General features: G+C 42.0%; 2 protein-coding genes across 4 annotated transcripts; both read left to right on the forward strand.

The window, feature by feature from the left end:
* The first annotated feature begins 119 nt into the window (after positions 1 to 119).
* calhm3 (calcium homeostasis modulator 3) lies at positions 120 to 4,778 on the forward strand. Of its 2 annotated transcripts, XM_008428924.2 has the most exons (5): positions 120 to 1,024; positions 1,108 to 1,416; positions 1,880 to 2,007; positions 2,091 to 2,218; positions 3,506 to 4,778. In XM_008428924.2, the coding sequence occupies exons 2-5, from the start codon at positions 1,130 to 1,132 to the stop codon at positions 3,950 to 3,952; spliced, it is 990 nt and encodes a 329-aa protein (XP_008427146.1). In that variant the 5' UTR covers positions 120 to 1,024; positions 1,108 to 1,129; the 3' UTR covers positions 3,953 to 4,778. The 2 variants fall into 2 exon arrangements, with proteins under 2 accessions (XP_008427146.1, XP_008427145.1); XM_008428923.2 differs by having other exon boundaries at positions 120 to 1,416.
* Positions 4,779 to 6,234: 1,456 nt separating this feature from the next.
* On the forward strand, positions 6,235 to 24,144 carry ncapd3 (non-SMC condensin II complex, subunit D3). 2 transcript variants are annotated; one of them, XM_008428919.1, is made up of 35 exons: positions 6,235 to 6,318; positions 7,689 to 7,861; positions 8,005 to 8,167; positions 9,663 to 9,829; positions 10,080 to 10,241; positions 10,343 to 10,404; positions 10,492 to 10,579; positions 11,188 to 11,321; positions 11,600 to 11,672; positions 11,780 to 11,905; positions 13,069 to 13,321; positions 13,424 to 13,462; positions 14,233 to 14,316; positions 14,409 to 14,482; positions 14,583 to 14,717; positions 14,812 to 15,032; positions 16,086 to 16,277; positions 16,689 to 16,786; positions 16,869 to 16,978; positions 18,188 to 18,295; positions 18,668 to 18,782; positions 19,467 to 19,562; positions 19,643 to 19,881; positions 19,958 to 20,037; positions 20,146 to 20,283; positions 21,215 to 21,348; positions 21,457 to 21,665; positions 21,763 to 21,873; positions 22,010 to 22,177; positions 22,331 to 22,440; positions 22,574 to 22,626; positions 22,713 to 22,760; positions 22,895 to 22,957; positions 23,114 to 23,162; positions 23,944 to 24,144. In XM_008428919.1, the coding sequence occupies exons 1-35, from the start codon at positions 6,267 to 6,269 to the stop codon at positions 24,011 to 24,013; spliced, it is 4,197 nt and encodes a 1,398-aa protein (XP_008427141.1). In that variant the 5' UTR covers positions 6,235 to 6,266; the 3' UTR covers positions 24,014 to 24,144. The 2 variants fall into 2 exon arrangements, with proteins under 2 accessions (XP_008427141.1, XP_008427140.1); XM_008428918.2 differs by having other exon boundaries at positions 6,267 to 6,318; positions 7,999 to 8,167.
* Positions 24,145 to 24,478: the final 334 nt, after the last annotated feature.

The raw sequence follows: 24,478 nt of genomic DNA on the forward strand, positions 1-24,478 counted from the left end.
ACAGGGACCCTCATCGGGTCAATCAGTGTCGCTTCCTAAGTGGACAGTTTGATTTCACAGAAGTTTGATTTACTTGGAGTTATATTGTGTTAAGTGTTCCCTTTTTTTTTAGCAGTATATATATATATATACATATATAAAATATCAGCCAATATCTGTGGATATTTATAAAAAAACTGATCCATAAAGCTGTTGCATCTTTTTTCATTTAAAAGTAAAGCACCTTAAAGGGGAAGTATTATGTTTTCCAGACTGCGTATCATATTCTAGCACAATCAAGCAATTATGCCGCCTTCAGTTGCTATAAAAATCCCGTAAATATCAAACATGATTTAAAAGAAATTTGACTTCAGAACTTGAAGCCTTGAAATTGGGCCTCATCAACTAAACATTCTAGCTCTACTACTATTAACATCTTTGTTAACGTAGAAAGTAATCCCACACTGGCTCTGCTGTGCATCCGTCTTATCAAACCCTAGTCGGGCGTGGCAGACGGCTGCTTGTACTGATCCAGGTTCTGGTTCTGATGGAGGTTTCGTTCTGTTAAAAAGGAGTTTTTCCTCTCCACTGTCGCCCCATGCATTCCCGGTATTGGGGGCGGGGGGAGTTGCAGTAAAGTCAACAACAACCCAAGTGATCGTCTACATGGTAACTGAGAGGAGTGAATGCTGCAAGTCAACTTTTAAAATGAATTTGAATAATGAATTGAGATAAATTGACTCTTCAGCAGTGTAACATTTTATTGCCAAGAGGCAATAATAATAATTGTTTAAATGTTCCTACTCCAATTCAGTACAGTCCCATTCTGTAAGATGCCTTGATGTATTGTTTTCCAGTTTCACGCTATTTGAAAATATGGCTTGGTGCTTTAAGAGCAGGACAGGGTGTGTCCATGTCACCTGCTGAGGTGTATTCATCCTGAAAAGACACACCCTGTGTATTACCTCAACACAAACACAGAGGTTGTTTGTAGTAGCGGATCATCTGTGGATTTTTTAAACTTGAATCACAAAAGTTAGATCAGGTAGGAAATCTGCCTTCTTTTCTCAAAGTCTAAGCGAATTTGTTGCTTTGTGACTGAAAATTATTTTTGTTTCCGACCCAAAGCTCAGGCAGGTTTGTTTGACTCATGGAGCGTCTTAAGTTAGTCCTGCAGTACTTCCAGTCCAACTCTGAGTCCATCTCTAATGGGATCTGCATCGTCCTGGCTCTGGTCAGCGTCAAGCTCTACACCAGTTTTGACTTTAACTGCCCGTGCCTTCCTCAGTACAACAAGCTCTACTCTCTGGGAGTGATGACGGTCCCGCCCATCATCTTTTTCTTTCTGGGAGTCCTCGTCAATCGGCATACGGGTGTCATGATGGACGAGTGGATGAGGCCGGTTGGGAATCGTTCCAAAAATCCTGCGGTGGTGAAGTAAGTAAAAGATTTCCTAACTTCAAAGGTTTTGTAGAAAAAACTAAACAAAAAAAGAGGAAGAACAGTAGCAGAAATAACTGCAGCCTTGAAGTGATGGTGAGGCAGAACTCTTCAAGAAGTTGGGGCAAATTCACAAAGTGGACAGCAGCTGACGTTAGAAGATTAGGGTCTGCCGCACACACAGATGGATCCATGGCAATGGACTACAACTACTACAGACCTGCATCTTCTGAACCAGGTCCAAATTATTCCAAGATGAAGGTAAAGTTTCCATTTCATTTGGAAATCAAAGTTTACAGAGTCTGGCGTTAAGAGACCAGAGGACCAGAGTCCAAGCTGCTGGAGGTCCAGTTTGAACGGAACACTCTCATTTTAGATAAACTGAATGCTGGGGTTTCAAATGAATTAACTTCCAGAATAGTTCATCTGTACCTGATGTCCGTCCTTCGTCTCCCGGCAGATACCTGTTCTCTGCCATGCTCCAGAGGGCCCTGCTGGCTCCAATGGTCTGGATCCTGGTCACTTTGTTGGACGGCAAGATCTTCATCTGTGCTTTCAGCGTGAGTGTCGATCCGGGCCTTTTCTCAGGTAAACATGAAGCAGAATGACTCTTTTTCCAACAGGCTGCACAATTATTTGAATGCTTTACTGATTATATGATGTCTCCTTAGGTGTGCCCAACAACACAGGTCTGGATGTGATTAGGATCATGGCCAAGGTGCCCTGCAAAGAGGACGTTATTTTCCAGAACAGCTCGTTCCGTAAAGCGGTCTCCCGATATGTCCGCTGTTATTCTCAAGTGAGCTCTGTTAAAAACACATTATTTCAACATTTAGGTGTTGCTTTGAATGGCTGTAAACTACTGATTCATATTTCTTGTTTAGCATCCGGGGCTGTGAAAAAGTATGCAACCCCTGACATTTTGTTATATTTTTTTATCGTTGTCCCATTTAAATGCTTCAGTTCATCAAACAAATGTTAATATCAGGCAGAAAAAACCTGGGTGAAAATTAAACACTGGTTGCAAATGAGTAGCTGCACGGTGGGTTGCACTGTCGTTGCCTTGAAGCAAGAAGGTTCTGGGTTTGAATCCCAGCCTCGGCTCTTTCTGCATGCAGGTTGCATGTTCTCCCAGCACATGTTCAGGTTCACTCTGGCTTCCTCCCACCAACAGTCCAAAAATATGATTGTTAGATTAATTGATCTCTCCAAGTTGTCACCTCACATGTGAGTGTGCGTACAGTTGTTTGTCCTGTGTCTGTGTTGCCGTGTGATGGACTGGTGACCTGTCTAGGGTGGACAGTGATCAGTCCTGCCACGTTCCTTCAAGGACAGCCAGGTATAGACAGTGGATGTTAAAAATTAAGAGATGATTTCAGCTAAGGAAAAAAAAATGTTATCCAACCTCACCTGACCTATGTGATAAGGAGATTACCCTTGTCACAGCTTTGATTAACCACTTATTTTGGAAGCTCATGCCTAGCTACTTGAGTTTTTCTTGATTCTACAAGTACTGCCCGACTTGTACAATCAAGAAATTCCCTTAACTGAACATTTCCGATGGCATGAAGTAGGTTGACAGATCTGAAAAAACAACATGTGATTCCCAGATGTGAAGAAATTCAAGATCAGTTGAGAAACTGATCTCAACTTTGGAAATGGTTCTTCCAAAGTCTTTATTTAATAAATAAAATAAATAAAATGATCATCTAAACTCAACTTTGTGTTTTCACAAAGTTATCTTGTCTGATATTAACCCCTTAACTGACATGATGACACCAGCGTCCTCATGGGCTTGTGTGGCAGTTAAAGGATTTTGTATTTGTTTGATGAGCTGAAACATTTTAATGGGACAAAACAAGCAAAGAGAATAAATCTAGAAGGTACCCTTTCACAACTCTGTAGGTCAGGTGATTCAACAAAGTAAAGTCTGATATCAATCCTGTCATTAACAAGAATACGGCAGAGATAATGAGTCGCGAAAGCTTCCAAAGCCTTTTAGAGAAAGTGTGAGTGGAGCAGGTTTGTCCATCCACATCCACGTTGACGATGGTTTTGTGTCGCTTGCTTTCCACAACATCTGTAGGCAGTTGGCTGGTCCATCCTCCTGTTCCTGATCGTACTGGGAGCGATGGGACGCCTTATCAAACCCTGTTTTGAAGACCACGCCGCCTTCTTACAGACACGGTACTGGAGCAACTACCTGGACGTGGAGCAGAAGCTTTTTGACGAAACCTGTGTTCTGCACGCGCGTGACTTCGCCCGGAAATGTGTGGTGCAGTTCTTCGAGGACATGACAGAGGACTCGATACTTCATCTCCCACATCCGCCCTTCATCTCCAACGTCAGCGAGAGGTGGGAGGAGGAAGAGGAGAGACTTCATGGGGTGACGAGGCAGGAGCAGATGGACCAGCTGCTCAACAAGTGGTACTACGGTAAACCTGAACTGGATGTAACCAGGATTGCTCACAGACCCAGGCCGTGTGTGACCTGGCAGGACCCAGGAGGGAGGACTTTATACTCTGATGTTTAAGATGTACTGCGGTGTTTTGGTGGCTGCTGTTTATTGCTTTGTTGCATTTTGTCCATGGAAGTATGACCTTACAATTAGGGCTGGGTGATTTTATTGATTCTGCAATATTTATTGATATTTTTTTCCCTCGTAAAGTATTGATTTTTCATCCGTGAGTATCAATATGTTAAATCCTACTCAAATCAGTCATGTTCCCACTTGCACATGTACATTAAAAATTACATGTAACCAAACAACCAGTTACAATTAAATTACATTATCTAGTATAAGTGAATAAGACAAAAGATGTTCCTTTTCTGTATTTGGGTGGCAAACAAAGCCACCCAATTAACATTTAAACAAAACAAATGTATAACAAAAATAACATTTATTACACCAATATTACACAATCAGTTCAATTAATTCAATCCAAGTCTATGGAACAATCACAAAATGTCCCCAAAATCACCCTGTCCCTCTAAAATTTTTCAGAAAATGTATTGAATTGTACCATTTACTGAATATCATAATGTGTATCGTGTTGTGAGCAGAATATTGTATCGCATCGTATCGTGATATTAGTGCATCGCTACAGCCCTACTTATAATGGACCAGGTTGGAAACATCAACTGGAGAAACCCTGAATTCTAAGTAGGACATTTAAATCAATTAATTGTCATCAATCCTGACTTAGAAATCCAATATGTCTGCCACAACGTGCCGATAACATATTTAATTGCACTACTGATGGCTTGTGTCTGAATAAATCTATAGCACTTTGTACGTAATCTGTTTCTGAACAGACTCCATCAGTGATAGAATAATAAAAAGAAAGTCTTCAATTTCAGAACCTTTTCCTGATTCTTTTCACCAAGTTGTGTTTGTAAGACCTCATTCTTTGTGCTCTGAGTCTGCTGCTGGGGAAGTAGGCCTGGAACAGCTCCCAAGAAAGCAGCTTGAGGACCTCAACTCACGAATGAGAGAAGCATATAATAGGAGTCCGATATGCCAAATAATGGTGGTTAAATGACTGTATTTGATCGCTGTTATGGATATGATTCTGTGTCCCTCCTCTGGCTCTCGGTCAAGCTAACGTTGAAGAGATGTCGCAGAATCCCACAGAGCTGCTCTAACCCCAATATCTTCCAGTCACATATTGAAATTGAAGTAAATGAATAATTCAATGGAAACAGCAACCATAAGGATGAAATACCACCCTGCAACATGCAGTTCTTACACTCAAACCAATGTCCTCAACCTGTTCTGTTCTGAGCTTGAACCGTGTCAACAATTGTCATTTGAATATGTTTGTGGGTGTGGACAGACAAACTTTGCATGGAGATTTTCCCACAAGCACAGAGTGATTAGTGTATGCAAACGAACTCGGGACCAAACTGACTTCACATACTTGCACTGATTTGTTGTTTGTCTTTTGTTGAGTTTGTTTTACGTGGTTACTCAGTGTCTTTCTGATCGTAACTATGACGGTCATCAACTCTGACTCTACTTCTACACGACATCTCGTCACTTGATTTCATTTTCTGCTATAGGATAGGACCATAGGATTGTTTTTCAAAGTAGTCGTGTAATTGTTTTTACAGAATGACTGTAATTGTTGTGCTCCTCTCTCTCTCTCTCTCTCTCTCTCTCTCTCTCTCTCTCTCTCTCTTTCTCTGTCGCTTTTTAAGTGTTTTAGCACATTCCGTTGTTAATAAAAAAAAAGCTCTTTATGTTTTTTGGTGAAATAATATTGACATTTTTGATGCTATTCATAAACTTATGGCTACTCTGTTAGAAATGTTACAACAATGCAATTATGTTCCTTCACTTCCAGATTATGGCTCCAACGGTGTGGAACCTGGAACACAGAAGTTTAAAACTCAGTTTTTAAACTTCAATATCCATCGTCAGCAGTTTTGTAACAATAGGACTTTTTAGTAAAGGTCTCTTTGCTTAATCATACGTGCAATACTTTGATAATGAGAAACCTTTTTTTCCTCTATCAGTCAATATTAAGGCTGGTCTCAATTTGCACAGAGCAGCAGGAATACTTGATTTCAGCCGATTTCTTGGATTTCTGTCACTATTTCTGTTGATTTTAAAGTTGAGTTTGTTAGAAACAAGTTTTTAAAATGTTTGTCAAAACGGTGGTACTTGGAAAACTTTACCATGACCTCATTGCGGCCCAGCCTTCTGAAAATGGTTTGAGCCACTCGACCGACGCAGGGCGCTCCTGAGCAACAGATGGCGCTAATGTGACTTGAAAGAACGAACCGGATAAAGGAAGAAGCGCAGCGCTCGCGCTTCCGGGCGGGATGATTTTAAAATAAACAAGATGGATTTGATCGCTACGCTGCAATTTCTGAACCTGAACCAAGTTCCACAAGGTACAACAGAATTATTTTGTTGTATTCATTACGAGAGTTTAGGAGAATGTCGGGATATTTGGCTTCTTACCGGTTCATTTGGCTGCGGCTCTTGTCGCAGTTTCCCGGTTTCGGTCAGGATGGCAAAACTGTCAGATTCTGTCATTGGGGTCGACGAGATCAGATTTATTAAAAAAGCTAACAAAAAAAAGCCAATAAATGCATTTTCTGTTTCTAAGGGGTCTTCGAAGCGGTTTTATTTTAGTGCAAATATATAAAATGATGTAGCACAAAAACATGCATGTGAATAAAATGTGTAAAAATACAGAAGGCATATAAAAGCAATGTAAATAGTCTACATAAACGACTACTTGCGTCTTTTATGTAGACATAATGGAAAATAGTCCAATATTATTAAACTCCAAATTAAAGCTAGTTTTAAAGGCGACAAAAGAAGGCTTACTAATGACTTTAGGGCAATAAGTACCGAATTATTACCATAAAGTGACGGAAACGTGCTAAACAAAAAAATGTCTTCAGTTTAAAACGTTCCAATCCGCTCAGTCATTTTCAGGTCTTCCGGTAAACAGACTATAGTTTTAAACTTTTAAATATGTGTCGAACTTATTCGTAAATATACGCACTTAGCAAAAAGTTATCCTTGAACAGTTACATAAGTATCTTCCTCTTCTGTTTTGTGGAGAGTAATAAATGAGCATTATCATCGTGTTACTGTAGTCCATTTGAATCAAATTTTCACCTACACTGTTACTTGAATCCAGGAATGTTCTCTTGGTTTTGTCTAATTATTTTCTCCTGTCATTCACAATAAATGTGATGGAGCAAAAAGTATCATCTTAGAATGTAGCATTTATTCCCTGTTTAGGAGACAAGTGCTTCAGTAGAAGATGATCCTTATTATTTCTTATTACTCAGTAGAATTTTTCAATGTTGATATTTTTAAAATTCTGATCACATTCATCTTCTGTAGACTTCAACCATTTCAGGTCAATAAACAGAATGTGGTTCAGAGCGCAATTAATAATACATAATAAGACATAATTATCAAGTGGTATTTTCAAATTTCCTGTCAACTTTAAACATTTTTTAACTCAAAAACACGATAGGCCGCTGCATGAATGACTGACCTAGCCCCCAAACACCAGGCTTAGCTGGGGGAAACCTTGAACCGACTTACCTTCTTGGTTGCTACTATTGACTCACCTCTCATATAAATTTTTCTAAACATTGGACCGGTTCAAGATGGCTCCTGGGAATGGGACTGGTGCCTGTTTACATTTTTACAGGAAAGTTTGAGACGGTTCCCAAACTTAGTTTCTCTAGCAGTAATCAATGCATAGCAAGTGTCTGACTTGCACTGTGATTTCTAGACTGGGTTGATGCCGTGTGGGACTTGGAGTTCATGGAGAGGAAACCGCTGGACCACATCATAGAGGACGAAGTGTGCGCCGGTGGAGAGAAGTCCTTCAGAAGCCTAATCCACTGTCTGCTGGAACATGCTGCAGATCAGCAGCAGCCTGCAGGCAGGGACGGAGCATCACAGGTCGGCTCTCATACCACTTTCCCAACAGTTCACTCTGATTGCTGAGTGTAATATATAGCTGGAGAATGCTCTGGAGCTTGTTTTTGCTTCCTGCAAAAATCAGTCTGCTGATCCTCCAGCCCTGCTTGTTTCCAAAGCTGCAGGGTGTCTGGGTGATCCTCGGAGAAAACAGGGTGTCTGTGAAGTCTCTGGTGGCTGTTCTGTCCTCCTTCGTCCTGGCAGCAAGAACCAAAGGGGCCAACGTTCAGCAGAGGGTTTGCGGACTGCATGCAGCTTCTGTCTACCTGCTGCTGCTGGGGATCCCAGGTGAGCGTATCTGGAAACTATTTGTTAGAGCTTCTCAAATGCAAGAATTTAAATTTGCAACTTGTTTGTTTTGTCTTTGATCTTAAAATGTGTAAGCTATATGATTTGTTTTTAGAAAATCAGTCTGATACAACAACTCTTCTCAGCTGCGAAAGAGTCACAGAAAAAAGAACGAATGGTTTTGATATAAATAAAAATCAACTGCAATGTTTTTGTAGCTACTGTTTTAGTAAATCTGTACAAACTGCACTCCATAGAGAAAGTTATGGTGACATTGGATGTGAATCTCTGTCCTGTGGGTTCTATTGGGTTCTGGTAGGGAGTGAACTCACCACAGGGAGGCAACACCTGTCGGCCAGACATCGATCACTGAGGGAATGTCTTCAGTTTTTCCTCCTAAAATGTCCACTGAACTGAAGATGCAGAATTAAGACATTTATTATCCCATCTCTGTGGAAATAATGATTTACCTATTTGTCCACCATCTCAACAGAGCTGGGTTGCAATGGTGGACTAAAAATTAGTTCTGCTTGACATGTTGCTAAGAAAAAACCCCACATATCCCCTGCTACATAAATAAACTGAACAGAGTTAAAATGAAGCCATTAATTTGGAAAGTCTTTGAAGAAGACAGATCTGAGCTTCAGTAAATCACATTTGATTGTTTTATTTTCCTCTTCAGTTAGTTATCTGTATTACATTTTCCTGGTTTGCTTTTATTTTTTCAAAGGTTAATCAAGGTTTCCCCCAGAAAACTTTCTAAGCCTGGTGGTTGATTTGCTAGGCAGTCATTCATCCAGCAGCCTGTTGTGTTTTTGAGTTAAAAAATGTTTAAAGTTGACAAGAAATTTTAAAATATCACTTGATAATTATCTCTTATTGAAAGATTGGAAGATTAATATCTGAACATCAACTATAAAGTTTTAAAAAATGCAAACATTTTAAACAGACTTGAATAAATAAGCAGGGCTTAGCCTGGTCGGGGCACAACTATAGACTGGTAGCCTGCCAGGCTTATAATACTCTGGGGGAAACCCTGGGTTAATCATTAATCCATTAGATATTAGCTGTGGGCAAGAAACTGTCTTAACAGGGTAATGGGTTGGTTAATGTACGGAAGCTGCAGAGATGCATGTCGAACTGCAACTCTGCAGTTAAACATGTCGCCACTGGTCCAATCAGGCTGCGGAACCAGAGAAAACTAGTGAGTCCGACTTTGTTTTGTCAAGGTTCCACACAGAAGCAACACTAACTTTAGTGACCTCTCATTGGCATAACCGGGTGTCCTTACCACCAGCGTGATTAACAATCTTTACTGTATTTACACTTATCCATAGCCAGCAGTTTCAGGTTCCTATTCTGGTCCCTAGCTAATATTTGACTATGGTTGCTGCTCTCTCCTGCCATGTTTAGGTGTTAGGGTACACTGACCTCCAACTCTACTCTTAGCTGGAATCTACATTTTCTTTACTTTATAAATATCTGTTTCTTCCAGGAAGCATCGCCAACAAGGTTTTCCACGAGGTTTTGTTGGACACGTGTCTTGACCTGACCTTCCACTGCTGGCCCCAGGACTCTGGAAGGAAGCGCAAGAAGGACGGCCTGAAAAGCTCCCAGGCTGACAGCAAACGCTCCAAACCGCAGCGGAGAGACTCTCCAGAGGTGCAGCACCAAATCATAAATCAGTAGCAACCCAACAGATCATCTAGATCTGCTCAGTCCACTGGATTATTGCAGCTTGTTGCTCCAAACACACGCAGGTTCAGTGGAGCATCTGTTAAACCTTTGGGAGACGGTTTTACAAAGACATGCTTTACTGTCCTTCTCTCAAGCTTTCAGATTCAGATTTAATAGCGCAGACCCCCAGAGATACAAGACACCACATTGCATTCTATTTTTTTCCTGCTTTCAGATGGAAATGGAGGAGGAAGAAGAGGAAGATGAGCTGCATTTTTCTGGCCAGGAGCTGACGAAGATCAGAAATGCTATTGCTGTCTTGGTTCAAAGCCTCCTCCGTCTCCTGCAAACGTTCTCACTTAAAGACAGACCACAGATGGCCAGCAACTGCACGCAGGTAAGCTCCCCCCACCCCCCCACACACACATAGTAACGCCCTGTGCCATGCTGCTTCCTGTCAGCCTGTTAGCAGGTAGAACATTCTTTTCTTCTCCACAGATCTTCACCAAGCTGCTTTACTTGGAACCTGTGTTGAGGGAGCTTACCTTTGCTGTTCCACGGTGAGTTTTCTTTCTGCCGCTGCCACATTGAAGAAAGGTCCATCGGTCCTGGAGATGAAAGCGAAACCGGTTATCATTTCTTCACAGGGATCTGTGTGAGCTCCAGAGTGTCCCGGAGATGGCCTTCCACGGCCTGAAGCTGCTCTGCTCACCGAGACACGGAGAGCAGAAAGAGGTAGGATCCAAGTTATTTCACAGATGCACACATGCTACACACGACTGGATCAGAACCAGGGTGTAAATAATAGAGCTTTAAAACGGAAACCACCTGGTTCTGATCCAACAGAACCAAATATGCAAATACTTGAAGCTTTGTCTCTGCTCTATAAGTTTTGATCAGCAGTGGGTTTTTTTTTAAAGAATTGTACTGGACAGTTAGCTTCCCACCAGACAGACCCATTCTCATCTTTTGACAAAGCCACAGTGTTTTTGTGTCCAGGGGTCAATCTAGCCTGGTTTAAAAACAAGAACTGGACTTTTGGTGTTTGAGAAACATTTGCTTCCTGGAGGCGTGGAGTTTTTTTAAAAATTTTACTCTGTTGCTAACATTTGCTTGTGACGTATTTAATGCGCCAATTTGAGGCTTAGAAGAAGCTAACCTGAAATTTCCTGAGCCGTAAACAACCGTCCTCCACTGCAAAGGGAGAAAGGGCATTCAGTTCAGTTTAGTTTAATATTTGGAATTGTCACCAACGTGGACTAAACGGTTTGGTTCACTTCCTCCGCTGCCAAACATGGCTGGTTCCCCATACGTGCAGTGATTGTCAACTCTGCCTCCTTCAGTCCCTGCGGAGGGTTTTCCATCGGCTGCTCTACGTCATCCTGATGATGAGTAAAGGCCACAGCGGGAAGCCGGCCCTCCTTGTCCCGAACCAGGCCGTCCTCACCACCCGCGACCAGGCCATCCACTTTGTTTGGTAAGCAGCTATGCTTAAGGTTAAGTTGTAAACATGACTGAACCTAATGAACTTAACGTCACATTTTATGGTGACGTTGAGTGTTTTTTCTTTTTTTGTTTTGTTTTTTGCTAAAATCCCTTTCAGCTGAAAATGACTTTGGTCATTATTTTAGGAAGGAGATGAAGTGCAGCAGTAGATCACACCATCAACATATTGTGGAGCTGGCGTCTTTATATAGCTTCCAGGTCTTTTGACATGCTACATTGTTCATGCTTGTTCTGTTTTTGTGACTCCAGTCATCTGGTGGATGAGCTGAAAGAACTGGCTTCACCTTTCCTTCAAATTCTCCTGCAGCACATCTGCTTCCAGGTGAATCTAATTCTTCCATGGTGATGGGAGAAAGGTCTAGCAGTGGCAGCAAATATTTCCATCACTGCCTGATCACTCGGTCATGGTTCTGTTGTGCTGCTGTGTAGATGGTGGAGAAAAGCGAGTATCGTAACCATGGAGCCCAGGCCGTGGGTATGCTAACATCTCAGATGGCCGATATGGACTACGCCTGCTTCATAAAGTGGCTTTTCATCTTCTCTGGTCATTCAAAGGTAACACAAGACTTTTTTTTTGTTTTGTTTTGTGCCTCCTCGTGAGGCGTAAACTTGATCAAGTTTGTAAAAGTGTAAAAAAAAAAAAAGTTCTTACCTGTTCTCACGGTGTGGTGTAATATTAGTGGCTCCATATAAACCTGATCTTGTGTCGGACTCGGGACATTTGAGGTGAGCCATGGCATGAATAACATGCGTGGATCACAGCAAAGAAGGACAATCTGAAACGTGCGATTGGCTGCTTCTGTATTTGTTGCGATTTCCAAACAAATATGGTGAACGGAGAGTCTGACTAATCTCTAATGATCCACAGTATAAAAAAAAAAGGGCTCAATGGTTCAATTTGTCTGAAGTATGGAAGTGCTTGATTTAAAAGATGATAAACAGGACACTTGTTTTGAAACAGAGGAGAAGCTGCAGCGACTGATGAGTGAAGAATCTACAGGGATTCCTTTGTCTTTAAAAGCATTTCATTATCTGTCTGTTATGTTTTAATATTTTTTTTCTGCATGTTTGACTTCAAGCAGGCTGTAGGTGACGCTTCATACATGTAATTCATACGGTGAAAGTGATTACATTTTATTTTGTTGGATGCATAAAAGAAAATGTTTATGTAAAAATAAAAAAAAGTATAATTGTTTAGAATAACTGATTAATTGAAGAATTAGACAATGGATCAATAAAAAAACATTGTTATTGACATCTCTGCTTCTCATAGTGTGATGATGCCTTTGTTTCCATGCTTTACATAAGACAGAAAAAACACATTAAGATGGAGAATAAAGAACTTTTATGTAGCATAATTGTGATATTTGAAGTTTTCTTTAAAGTAATGTTAAAATCTCAGTATTGTGTCTCGTCTGGAAGCGAGGAGAGTTGCTACAGACTGTGCTTAGATATTTAGTTGAAGGATTTCTGCTCAGCTTCTTCCTGGTTCCAGTGTAGTGAGTTAGTTGGTCAAACATTGTATGGCAGCATCCCAGAATAAGGAATTACCACTGTCAGGCGAAAACCTACATCTGGCATCTTAGCCTGCTGGCTTGGGGAAAACCTCAATCCAAAAATATCCGAGATGTTAAAATGTTTCAGTCTTTCTTGAAACTGGTGCTGCTAAAACTGAAGTCTTTCCAGTCTGACAACACAAGGTGCTGCTCTATCTGCAGATGGTGCACCGCCTGTTCTCCGTGGACGTGGTTATGGTTTTGTTGACTCAGCCGGAGAGAAGCTCTGAGGAATGTCAGGATCCGGAACTCGCCAGGTTCATGTCACACAAGTTCCTGATCCAGGACCTGTTGTTCACTCGACGAACGGACGAGTCTCCCACCGTCCAGGGCCACGCCCTTTCCTGCCTGGCTCAGTGTCTGGAGCTGCCATCGCTCAACGTCACCCGGGCCGTCCACACGCTCTTCTCTGCCAGTGAGAAAGCACCTAGACTCTAGGGCTGGGCGATATGGATAAAAATAATAATAATCTCTACAACAAACACCAACATTAATATACCTACATTTTCTGTTTCAGCTGGGATGCAGACGGTGCTGGAAGAGGAGCTCACCACAGGTACAGCCTGACGGTTCCTGGCTGAGAGCTTGTTGCTGTGCTGGAAACATAACTCACAGCAGGAAACGTGCTCACTGTTAATAAAGGTGTTAGCTGGAAGTGTGTATTTGGGAAGACGCATCACTGCACAGATCAGACAACGATTACATCTGTGTGTTTATTGCTTAAAGTTCCACAGCAGACGACATTCGGAGGATTTTTGGTGAAGCATTCCACTCCAAACTAATGCAAAGTCATGATAAAATGTTAAGGATTTCTAAAACTGAATTGCTTAAACAATCAATATAAACAGGGTTGCGTTTATATTGATTGGGTCTTAAAATGTTGATTATAAAAACAGCTGCAGGTCAATAGGAATCCATGTATCCATGTGTGCATCCATCGTCTTCTGCTTAAAGAGGAACCTCTGTCAGCTTTCAAGTAAAATTGCTGCAAACTCAAAACGGTTAAAGCCACAGACCTCTATGAAAAATAAAAAATCTGACTCGTGGGTTTATTTCAAGACCTAAGCTGAACTGAACTGGCTTTTAAACTCTAAAATGTTCAAGAAGAATGTTAACATTGTCTTAATTTTTTGTTTTTATGTTGTTTTTATGTGTAAATAAGCGTGTTTAGATGATAGATGGGTGTGAGGAAGTTGGCCTGGGTGATTGTTGACATTTTTCAGCAGATTTGTCCTGAGGGTATAAGGAGCAGATGGATCCACTAGTTTTTTGTTTTTTTTAACTGGACCAAAGTGTTGCATGTTGATGGATGCCTCTGTGTTGTAGGATCTTCTAGTTCCCAGAAAACCTACCAAACTCTTCCCTTCAGGACGGTGGAGCTCAGCAGTGCTGACAGCTCCAGCTGCGATGGTGAGCTTTTTTCCACATATGTCCCGGTTTAGTCAGCGTATTTACACGCCGACAAAGTGAACGTCAAATGTCATGTTGTATTTTCGCTCCAGCTAAAGAGAACCTGGCCCTTCTCCTGCGCCGCGTCAGAGACTCTAAAACCAACGTGAGGAAAGCGGCTCTGCAGGTACTCCGATCAAACCGTCGTCACACGGCTTCACGTTTTCCAGCTGTTTGTGTTTCACCTCGTTCTGCTTCATCTATCTGTTCTGACGTCCGTTGCTCAGGCTTTGGTGGGTCTCCTGAAACACGGCGTAATTCCCACAACCTGGGAGAACCTAGAAACCCTGGCGGAGCGCAGCAGAGACCCGGCTGTGTCTGTGAAGAAGAGGGCCTTACAGTGCCTGGGAGAACTGCTCACCGTGAGACTGGATTCTTCATTGTCTTTGTCTTCAGAGGTGAGCTAAAAATGTGACGATTAGGAATCACGAAACGACTGCTTGATGTCCCCGCCAGGCGAAACCAGGTTGCATGGAAGTCCAGAAGGCGTGGCTGCTGGGTGTGGTCCCAGCTGTGGTGGACTCTGAGAACTCTGTCCAAGATAAGGCTTTGGAGGTTCTGGACCAGGTTCTGCTCAGTCGGGTGAAGCCCTACTCTGAGAGGCGCCACATGGACAACAGCGAGAGGCTGACCTGGAACCTGCTTGACCTGCTGTGTAACGAGTGCCGGAACCTCGGGTCAGCATGTTGTTCCTCACAAACCTTATTTATCTCTTTTCTGAACTCCTGCAGAGACGAGCAAATTGAGCTCATCGTCAGTCGACTGAGCAGTCTGCCAGGTTGGAGAGAAATTTGAATTTGGTAGATTTTTATTATATCACACAAAAGTTTGATGCATTCAGAGTTTAGATTAATCTGATTCCTAAAATTATTAAAAACAAACTGCTTCCTAACAGGCCTCAGATAAGCAACATATGGCTTTATTAATGTTTTCCACACATTTCACTCATTGATGGCTAGTAAACATGGGCCACCTCTATAAAAGCTGGCGGCTTTTAAAGAGGAACACACTGGGGGAAATGCTAAACATGTGAATGTTTGAATGTAGTGTGAAGCACTTTGCGGTCCTCTGGACTTGACATAGGACGATACAAGTACAGACCTTTTACCATTTTTTCCATGACTGGTCAAAATTGCAATTCCACCCAAAATTTGTGAATTATGAGTGATTTTTGCATTAACAGCTGCAATCGCAAATTCCTGGAGTGACTGTGTTAGATATACTTCATTTCCCATTAGGTATCACTGCTAATACCATATGACCAACCTCCTCCACAATCCCTCCAGAAACAAATGGCAACAAGATGGAAATAAATATCAGTTTATATCTGCCAATTGGACCGATACATATATGTTAAAAAATTACTTGTATCAGCCGATACTGATGTTGGTGCCGATGTGTCGTGCATCCCTAAGCAGAACCTGGGCATTCAGAGTTCTGTGGGTGGTTTTTAGGACAGATGGGATTGGGGTTCTAAGACCCAGAAGCACATAAATCAGAGGCAGCAGATCATCTCAAGCACCTCATCACTGCAAAGCATGGCAGAGGAGGTATGACCTGTGATCTCTGAGGCCATCGGTCCAGTTGGTTTTTAGTTATGTAATATAAAATAGCATTGCATGTGTAGTTGTTTGTGTTTTAATGCCCAGAAGTAGAAAAGAAGGCAATTTACAAAAAGGAAATAAAGATGTTTGGTTGTTGAAGTCACAGACGACATTTTTCCTCCACAGACGGTACTTCAGCAGGGCCTTCACCATCTGGTCCAAACAGAACAAGTTCACCCCAACATTCATCTCTAACCTGATCTCCCACACGGAAACGGAGCACGCTGCAGGGGCCTGGCTGTTGCTCTCTAAGGTCGTCCCCTCAGTGTCCACAATATCATGCAGCAAGATCCTGGAGGCCTGGGACAACATGGTCAGGTGAGGACATCAGATTTCATGTTCACAGTGTGAACATGAAATCCCTGTACATTCATAAGGTTTCCCCTAGCAAACTTTCTAGGCACAGTGGTGCTATAACAGTCATTCATCCGGTGGCCTGTTGGATTTTTGGGTTAAAAAATCTTTAAAGTTGACAGAAAATTTGAAAATATCACTTATAATTATGTGTTATTGGAAGGTTTTCAAATAATAATACCTGAACACCAACTATAAAGTCTGTAAAAAAAAAAAAAACAAAAAAAAACAAACATTTTAAAAAGTCTGAAATAAATAAGCAATGCTTAGCCTGGTGGGGGCACAGGTGAAGCCTGGTGACCCGCCAGGCTTATAATACACTGGGGGAAACCCTGGATTTTACATTTTAATGTTGACATTCTTCTTTTTTCATAGATCACATGATGTGGACGTGACTAACTGCTGTCACATCCTTTCTGTTGTCGGAGACATTGCTGCTCATTTAAACGAGGACACCAAGGGCAGGATAACTGGTGAGGAGCTGGACATGAATCTGTCCTGGAGGACACATCAGCCATCCTAATGTCTCTCCTTCACTCTGTCCTCTCCAACTAGCTGATCTGATGTCGTGGCTCAAGACTTTTAGTCTGTCTCTGGAGGTGATCAGTGCAGCCATGCAGACGCTTTACCAACTTGGCTGTAGTGAAGACATCAAACTCACACAGGTTGGAAAATCAGAAACATTAACTCTGTATAGAAATGTTTAGACTCTTAATTTCTGTCTTTGTAAATCACTACAGAGCTTCAGAATTAGAATTAGAAACTGGTTTATTTTACTTTTAACTTAAACATGCTCAGAACTCAAAGCTACATTTATATACATAGTTTATAAACTAAACCTTTTAGTTTATAGTTTAGCAAAATCGATGATTTGCTCCTAATTATCTGACTTAATTTATTGTTCAAAGAACAATAAATTATAACAATAAATTAAATTCCAGTTCCTTAAATATATTTAAACAATAGTAAAAAAATAAATAATAACAAGAAGGCGTCTCCCATTGTTGTGTTTTTGGGTGAGACGTTTCACCCGTGATGATCAGACGGTGCTTCAATCAGCTGTGGCTATAATCCAGTAACTTGCCACCATCAGCATGTGAATGATTGATTGACTGATCGATTGACTGACTGACTGAATGTAGTGTGAAACCCTTTGGGGTCCTCTGGACTTGATACAACGCTATAACCAGACCATTTACAAGTGATGCAGCAGAACACTGAATTTTACTCCCTTGATTCCTAAACTCTGACAGCTTAAGCTGCAGTATGTATCTTTCACAAAAATGCGTTTTAATATTTGTTCAACCTGTCGCCATGTTGTCACAGACATAATAATATGATCTGTGAAAAAAAAATTGAGCTCCACCACTGACTGCTGTTACCATCCAAAGAGAGGCAACACTCACAGTCCAAATCAGCCAATCAGAGCAAGGGGGAGGGTCTTGTTGCTGAATGTGCTAATGGCGGTCAAAGAACTTTTTATTTATCTGCTGTCATCAGTGGCTATGCTAACCACATATGCTAACTAGCCCTAGCAGTTAGCGTAGAAGAAAGTGGGGGAGCACTAGAGTGATTGGCAGCGTTAAAACCCTCCTCCTGGCTCTGATTGGTTGTTTCTGATTAAGTGGTGTATTTCTGCGGTTAATACTGGGAGAATCAAGAGGAGCGTGACGATTTTTTTTCTTCTTTTCAGATTAACCGTCTTACACTGTCATGACTTAAGGATATTAACAAATAAAAAAAAAAAAAAGATCATGCCTTTTTTGTAAAGGTTGCATACTATGGCATTAAGAAAATAATAATAAATTATTTTATTGTCTTTCATCAATTCAGGAAAAATGAAGAATATGGTTGATTTCCTTCTCTTTCACCAGGCTTTTCTGAACCAACACTGTGGTGAGCTGGTGTCCATCTGTGAGACTCATTTAGCCAGCGTCCTCCTCAGTGAGAACGGAGCCCAGAACCTCAACGAGGATCTGATGGTGAGACTCCTTCAGACCTCACCAACCCCCTCAGAGCGGAAGTTAACAATTATCTGTCAGGACCAAAGTTGTTACAGTCGGCGAGAATACACACTTCATTGTTGTTTATAGTAAAATCCATAATGTGACATTAGAAGTTATCTACATAGTCAGGAGAAAATCATCACTGCTATAATTGTGACAGAAATCTCTGTTTTGAACAGTGCCGAAATAAATGAAAGATTTCAGCTCATATGGCTCTGTAGCACAAATTATTTAAGTACATTTCTTAATAGTAGTTTCACTCTTTAGAAGAAAGAGCAGCTGTTCTTCAGTGGTCTATGTGCCTCGTTGGGACGTTGCTCCTCTGATTGCAGATGTTCTGTGTTCCAGATAAAGCACCTCCATACTCTGGGTGTGGCTTCGCTTCACTGTCCAGCAAAAGTTGGCAAGAGGACGGTGCTGCTGGTGGAGTCTGTCCTGACGTCACATTCCGAGAAGCTGGCGGGTACGAAAGCATTCTGTATCTCACTGAGACGTCAACGGATCACTGCTGACCTGTTGACTTCATGAGCCAATTTTGCCTACACTCCTCAAAGAGGCAACTGTTTGCAGCTGAAAGACAAAAAAGCTGGGCAACATCACTAGGGGTGCACCGATTTATCGGCCAGTCGATTTATCAGTGCAGATTTCCTTAATTTTGGGAGCTCAGTGATCGGATGATTTTTTCATATGAAGTCGATCTTATCCACCGATCTTATCTAGCTCGGCTAAGGTCTAAGAACCAACTTCTGTCCTCTCTTGCTCTCTGGTGAGAAAGGTTTGACTGACAAACCGGCCCACTAAGTTCTGTCTGCACATCTATAATTGACAATAGTGACCCCACTGTTACCAACTCAACAACTTTATTTCTATATTGAGCAATATTTCAGACCAAAAAGATTGGTATCGGCTAAAATCGGAATCAGCAGGTTAAGCTTTTAAAAATATCGGTAATTGTCGATCGGCCATAAAACTGCAATCGGTGCAGCCCTAAATATAACCAATATTTATTTAGCTAACTTCTTTGCAGAGATCCAAAGAAAATCTTTTGTTTGTTTTTGCCTTTATGTTATGGTCTAAGAACAGTGTTGTAAGAGAAACATCTGCTCCTGACTGACCCTTTCTGTTTTCTACTGCTGGTGACCAACAGCCTGTCAGGAGGAGCTGCCAGCATCACTGCCTCTGTCTCAGTTCAGAGAAAACTCTCTGCCCACCAGGATCAAAGCCCACGGCGTGATCACATTAGGTGAGCTCTGCTACTGCTCGATCTCTCACACGTTCTGTCAAGCCCGTGTTAATCACTCCGTCATCTCTCTGTGGCATCAGGGAAGCTGTGTCTGCAGCACGAAGAACTGGTCCAGAAATACCTGCCGGTGTTTGCCAGAGAGCTGGAGGTCGGCACAGAGGTCGCGGTGCGCAACAACATTGTGGTGATAATGTGCGACCTGTGTGTTCGCTACACCAACATCGTGGATCACTACATCCCCAACATCTCGGCCTGTCTGCGAGACGACGAGGCCGTCATCAGGGAGCAGACACTCATCATGCTGACCAACCTACTCCAGGTACGTATGAGCGACTGTCGCTGCCACGGCCTTCCAGCTGTGGGTCTGACCCTCCGTCCTGACTCTCTGTTCCCAGGAGGAGTTTGTGAAATGGAAAGGCTCTCTCTTCTTCCGCTTTATGATGGCCCTGGTTGATCCAGTTCCTGCCATTGCCAGGTAAATTACTAAAGGAAGTCCACTGGAGTCTGTCTTTGACAACAAAGCAAAGGACTGTTGTATGTAATAAACACAGCCGACGTCACGTCTGCTCCTTCCCTGTTGCAGACTGTGTGAATACTGCCTGCTTCATCGGCTGCACAAGAAGAACCCTGAGATGTTCAGCCAGCACTTCATCGAGTGCATCTTCCAGTTTAACTCGTACAACAAACACACGTTGTACAACAAGTTCCCTCAAAGTGAAAGGTACCTGACTAAAGATGCAATGTCATAAATCTGCAGCTTTTGTTAAAGTTTAAAAATACCAATTTTAGCTGATATTGCTGTCTCTACAATAAGAATGTGTAGTGGCAGCACTGACAACAATTTTATTTATTTTTTTGCCCTTGACTTTTGGTTGTGCTTTGTCATTAATTTATCGTTGTAGCAGAGGTGACGTCACATTGTGTGTTAGAGATGGAAAATAAGGGTTTTACTTGCATTTCTGAAAAAAAAAAATTAGTTAATCTTAGCCTTCTGACTTAAATGTAATTTAATTTTAGTCATAATTTATTCATCAGAATTGTTTTAGTCTAGTCTTAGTTGACTACAGTAAAATTTTAGTCAATTAAATCTAGAGTCAATTTAGTCAAAATGTAGTCAATTTTGACTTGTGTTTTATTAACACAAAATGAATCTTGTTTTCACCAATTGTAGCATATTGTCTGAATAATATATACACAGAAAAACAGATTTGACTGGCGAGGCTTGTAAACTAGTGAGAAGCTTTCGTACAAACTGGCGAGAACCTTTTACTTGAACTCATCAAATGTTTTTTGAGTTCAGTTGAAATGAGACGTGTTTCAGTGAATGTCGTGCATATAAAAGTTAATTCTGATTAATGTTCCTGGTGGCACCAACTTATCTGCCAACGGACACTAGATCATGTTGATTAGACCAAGAGAGTCTGAGATGCAACTTTCCAAAAATAAGTAACTGTTGACCACATGGCATCGTCGGTCATCCGACATGCATGACTCCTACTAGGTTTGGTGCAAATTGATTTCAGTCTGAAAACCTTTTGGTCACCAGCAGACGTTGCTTATAATAATCACCGCTGACCTGCTTTGCTCACACACTGAAAGGCCATCTTTATTTGATGCGTTTAATAGTTTTTCTTTGTGTTTCTTTTGTGAAGAGAAAAGGTCTTGTTCTCCCTGAAGGGCGCTCAGCACCGCGAGAAGCGCTTTCGCATCTATCGCTTCCTGTTGGAACATTTCACAGACGCCCAGCGCTTTAACACCACCATCAAGATCAACCAGACCGTCTTAGGTAGCCACACGGCTGCTCACCGACCTCACATATTATAGCCTGGAGTTTGGATCAGGCGCGAGAATTGGACCTTTTTGTAATAGCTTTCCTTTTTTGTTTCTGTCCCAGCATGCTTTGCGGACGAGGAGCTGCCTCTGGATGCAGACGGTGCTGAGATTTTGTCAGAGACCTTCAACGTCTTGAGTCTCAAAGAATTGAAGCTGCAGGCATTTTCAGCGCCAGCAGGGGGTGCTGGGAGTGAGGAGCCGGAGGAGGAGAACATGGCCACCATGACGAAAGCCGTCCTGCAGGTGGTGCAGAAGAAGGTGGTGTCGCAGGTAGGAGCCCTTCCCAACAGAACTTTGCGACTTTCTGCTGCTACAAATTCCAGCTGTGCGGAGACTGAAAGCATCGCTCCGCTGCTGTTGTCCACAGGTTCAGAAGAAGGCCTTCATAGAAAACACAGTTCCTCTGATCATCAGCTTAAAGAACCTTCTGGAGCAGAAACGATCCCCTGTCCTCAAAGACCTCATGGGCTACCTTAAGGTACGGGTTTTGTACTCGTATCATATTTTTTTTTGTCACTCATCTAAAGAAGAATTTCAAACTAAGCTTCATAAAAAAAAATAAAAAAATCTGAATGAAGTTTTATTCATCAATTGCGTTCCACGTTCTCCATCAGGTGACGATGCAGGACTACCGTAACGAGGTGAAGGAGTTTTTTGCCGGAGACGAGCAGCTGGCAGCTGAAGTGGAGTTTGCTCTGAAGACGGCCGAAAAGGAAAGAGAGATGGAGGAGCAGATGGAAAACTGCAGCGTGACGCCCGGCGCCCAGACGCCCACTGCGAAGGTTATCGAGCAGAGAACAAACGTCACGGCAAACTCTTTCATTTATTCTGGTTTAACATCCAGACGATCGCCATAGAACGTCTACCAAGCTCCAAAACGCTGTGAGTTTCTGACCGACACTGAAGGCATCACCGCTCTCTCCTCTCCTACTCAGAGTTCGGATCCGAGGTCTCCCGCCAAGAGAGCCCTCCTGCCCTTTAACTTCGCCACACCACAGCCGCCTCGTCCAACCCCCGCCTCGTCCAGACTGGCCCTGACTGACAGGTAGCTTCTACTGTTCTAGATCTCACCCTGAGGCAGCACAGATATACGGCCAACAGAATCCACCTGTAGGTCCGCACGCAGGCAGGAAATATTAAGGGAAAAGTATGCGACTGTGTTTGTCGTTCTCCATCAGGCGAGCAGGCTCATCCAGGCAGGAGGAGCAGAGTCAGCCTAAGTCTCTGACAGGTGAGAACCGTCCTTCACGATCACATCGGCTTCTTTCTACAATCGGGGAAACGTTACTTCTTTTTTTTTGTGATGTTTTCTTACAGCGATAATTAAAGGAGGGGTCAGCAACAGAGCCTTCAGCACCCCAAAAGGTAAGAGTCCTTCCTCCTACACACCTCCGTCGTTTATGCGTCGGTCCAAATGTTCAACTTTTACATTGAAGGGTTAACCTTTTAGTACTGTTCTTTTTGGAAACATGGGAGCTGAATATTTGCGTCTCCCACAGGTTTCAGCGCCAGCCTCACTTTTAACGAAGGACTCAGTGCAATCTTCAGTGACCAAGGAACAAGTAAGATTTTCCCCGTTTTTTTTTAAACGTGCCTCTCTAAATAAGACTGTTTCTATGTTTTAGTTCTCAAATGGAAGAGAAGGGCGCTCTGTCCCCCTCCCCAGGGTTCCACATGTCTCAGTTTGTGGTAGTAAGCTGTTTGTTCTGTCCTTCCAGGTTCTAATGAAGAGTCCAGCATTCTGCATGTGAGACCAAATGAACAGACGTAAGTCTAACTTTACCCTCTAAACCTCATACACAGAGATTTTCCCAGGGTTTCTCTCAGGTACGCCGAACAAAAGTATTTGCCCCCTCACAGATTTCTTCTGTTCATGCCTTTTTCCTCGTACTTAAATATTTCAGATCAAACTGTCATGTTAAAGAAAAAACAGTTATCCAAGCTCATTCTATGACAAAAGTGATCCACTAGAAATCATTTTGACACACTTGGCTTAGCAGAATTGTTTTAATTCAGGGATTTGCAGCCTGGTGTTGAGAAAGAAAGATGCTCCTGCTTCAAAATCAAGTCTCCAAACACAGTTGAGGCTTACAGCTGCTCATGTGGATCAAACTTCTTCTGGCAAAAAAAAAAAAACCCAGTTATGGTCAAGCATGACTTATTTTCCATCATGCTTTGGGGCTGAAGAAAAGAATTCTTCTCAGTTGTTTGTTCTATAATCGTATTGTGGGAAAAACGAGTTTGAACAGCGCAGAAGTTCAAAAGATGGCATGAAGGTACACAACACTCACATTCAGACCAATATACTATAACACAAATACTTCTTTTTTATGAAGGCTGTTTTTCAGATCCTTTATTTTTTTAAATATATTGATGACAAAGGTGGTTTTCTCAGACACAAGTATACTGTTGTCATCTCTCTTCATTCAATCTCTAAAACGACTGTAATGACTTATTTCATTTATTAAAGGTGAATGAAGCACCGTTTTTAATGCTCCGGTGTGAGTCCTGTGAAGAGCTGCCGTTCAGTCCTCTGGTTGTTTTTCAGGGCTCCGGGGCCGAGGCGGTGGAACGTGCAGTCCCCTCTTCAGCAGAGGAAATCATCATCTAGGGTTTAGATGTTCCAGCTTCTCCATATTACATCCTGTCTTTAATACTTAATCTCTTCCTGTTTCCAGTCTGTTCAAGCTTTGATGTTTCTGTCACCGTTTTATTTTATATGTTTGCTAATAAAGGAGGTCCAAAACGAGGTGTTTAATGTACTTTCTCTCCATATCACGTTTTCACGGCCAGTAAAAAGTTTGCGTAGGTTTACTTGTGTGTTAAAATATGGCGCCACACATTTTTTTGTGCGTACTTTATACACGAAGCCCCTGGAGAGGATCTGAATGGAGGAGTGGGCCAAAATCTCTGCTACAGTGTTTAAAGACTTACAAGAAATATAACTTCTGGATGTCTGTACACGTTTAAGATCGGGGGTGTTTGAAAGCCTAACTAAACTCCTGATTATAAACTTCTCATGTTTTTGAATCCTCAGTTTATGTGCTGCACAAATAAAAGTTTTTTTCTCAGCAGTTTTCATC

The sequence above is a fragment of the Poecilia reticulata genome, linkage group LG15 (assembly GCF_000633615.1).
Source record: "Poecilia reticulata strain Guanapo linkage group LG15, Guppy_female_1.0+MT, whole genome shotgun sequence".
NCBI lineage: Eukaryota > Metazoa > Chordata > Actinopteri > Cyprinodontiformes > Poeciliidae > Poecilia > Poecilia reticulata.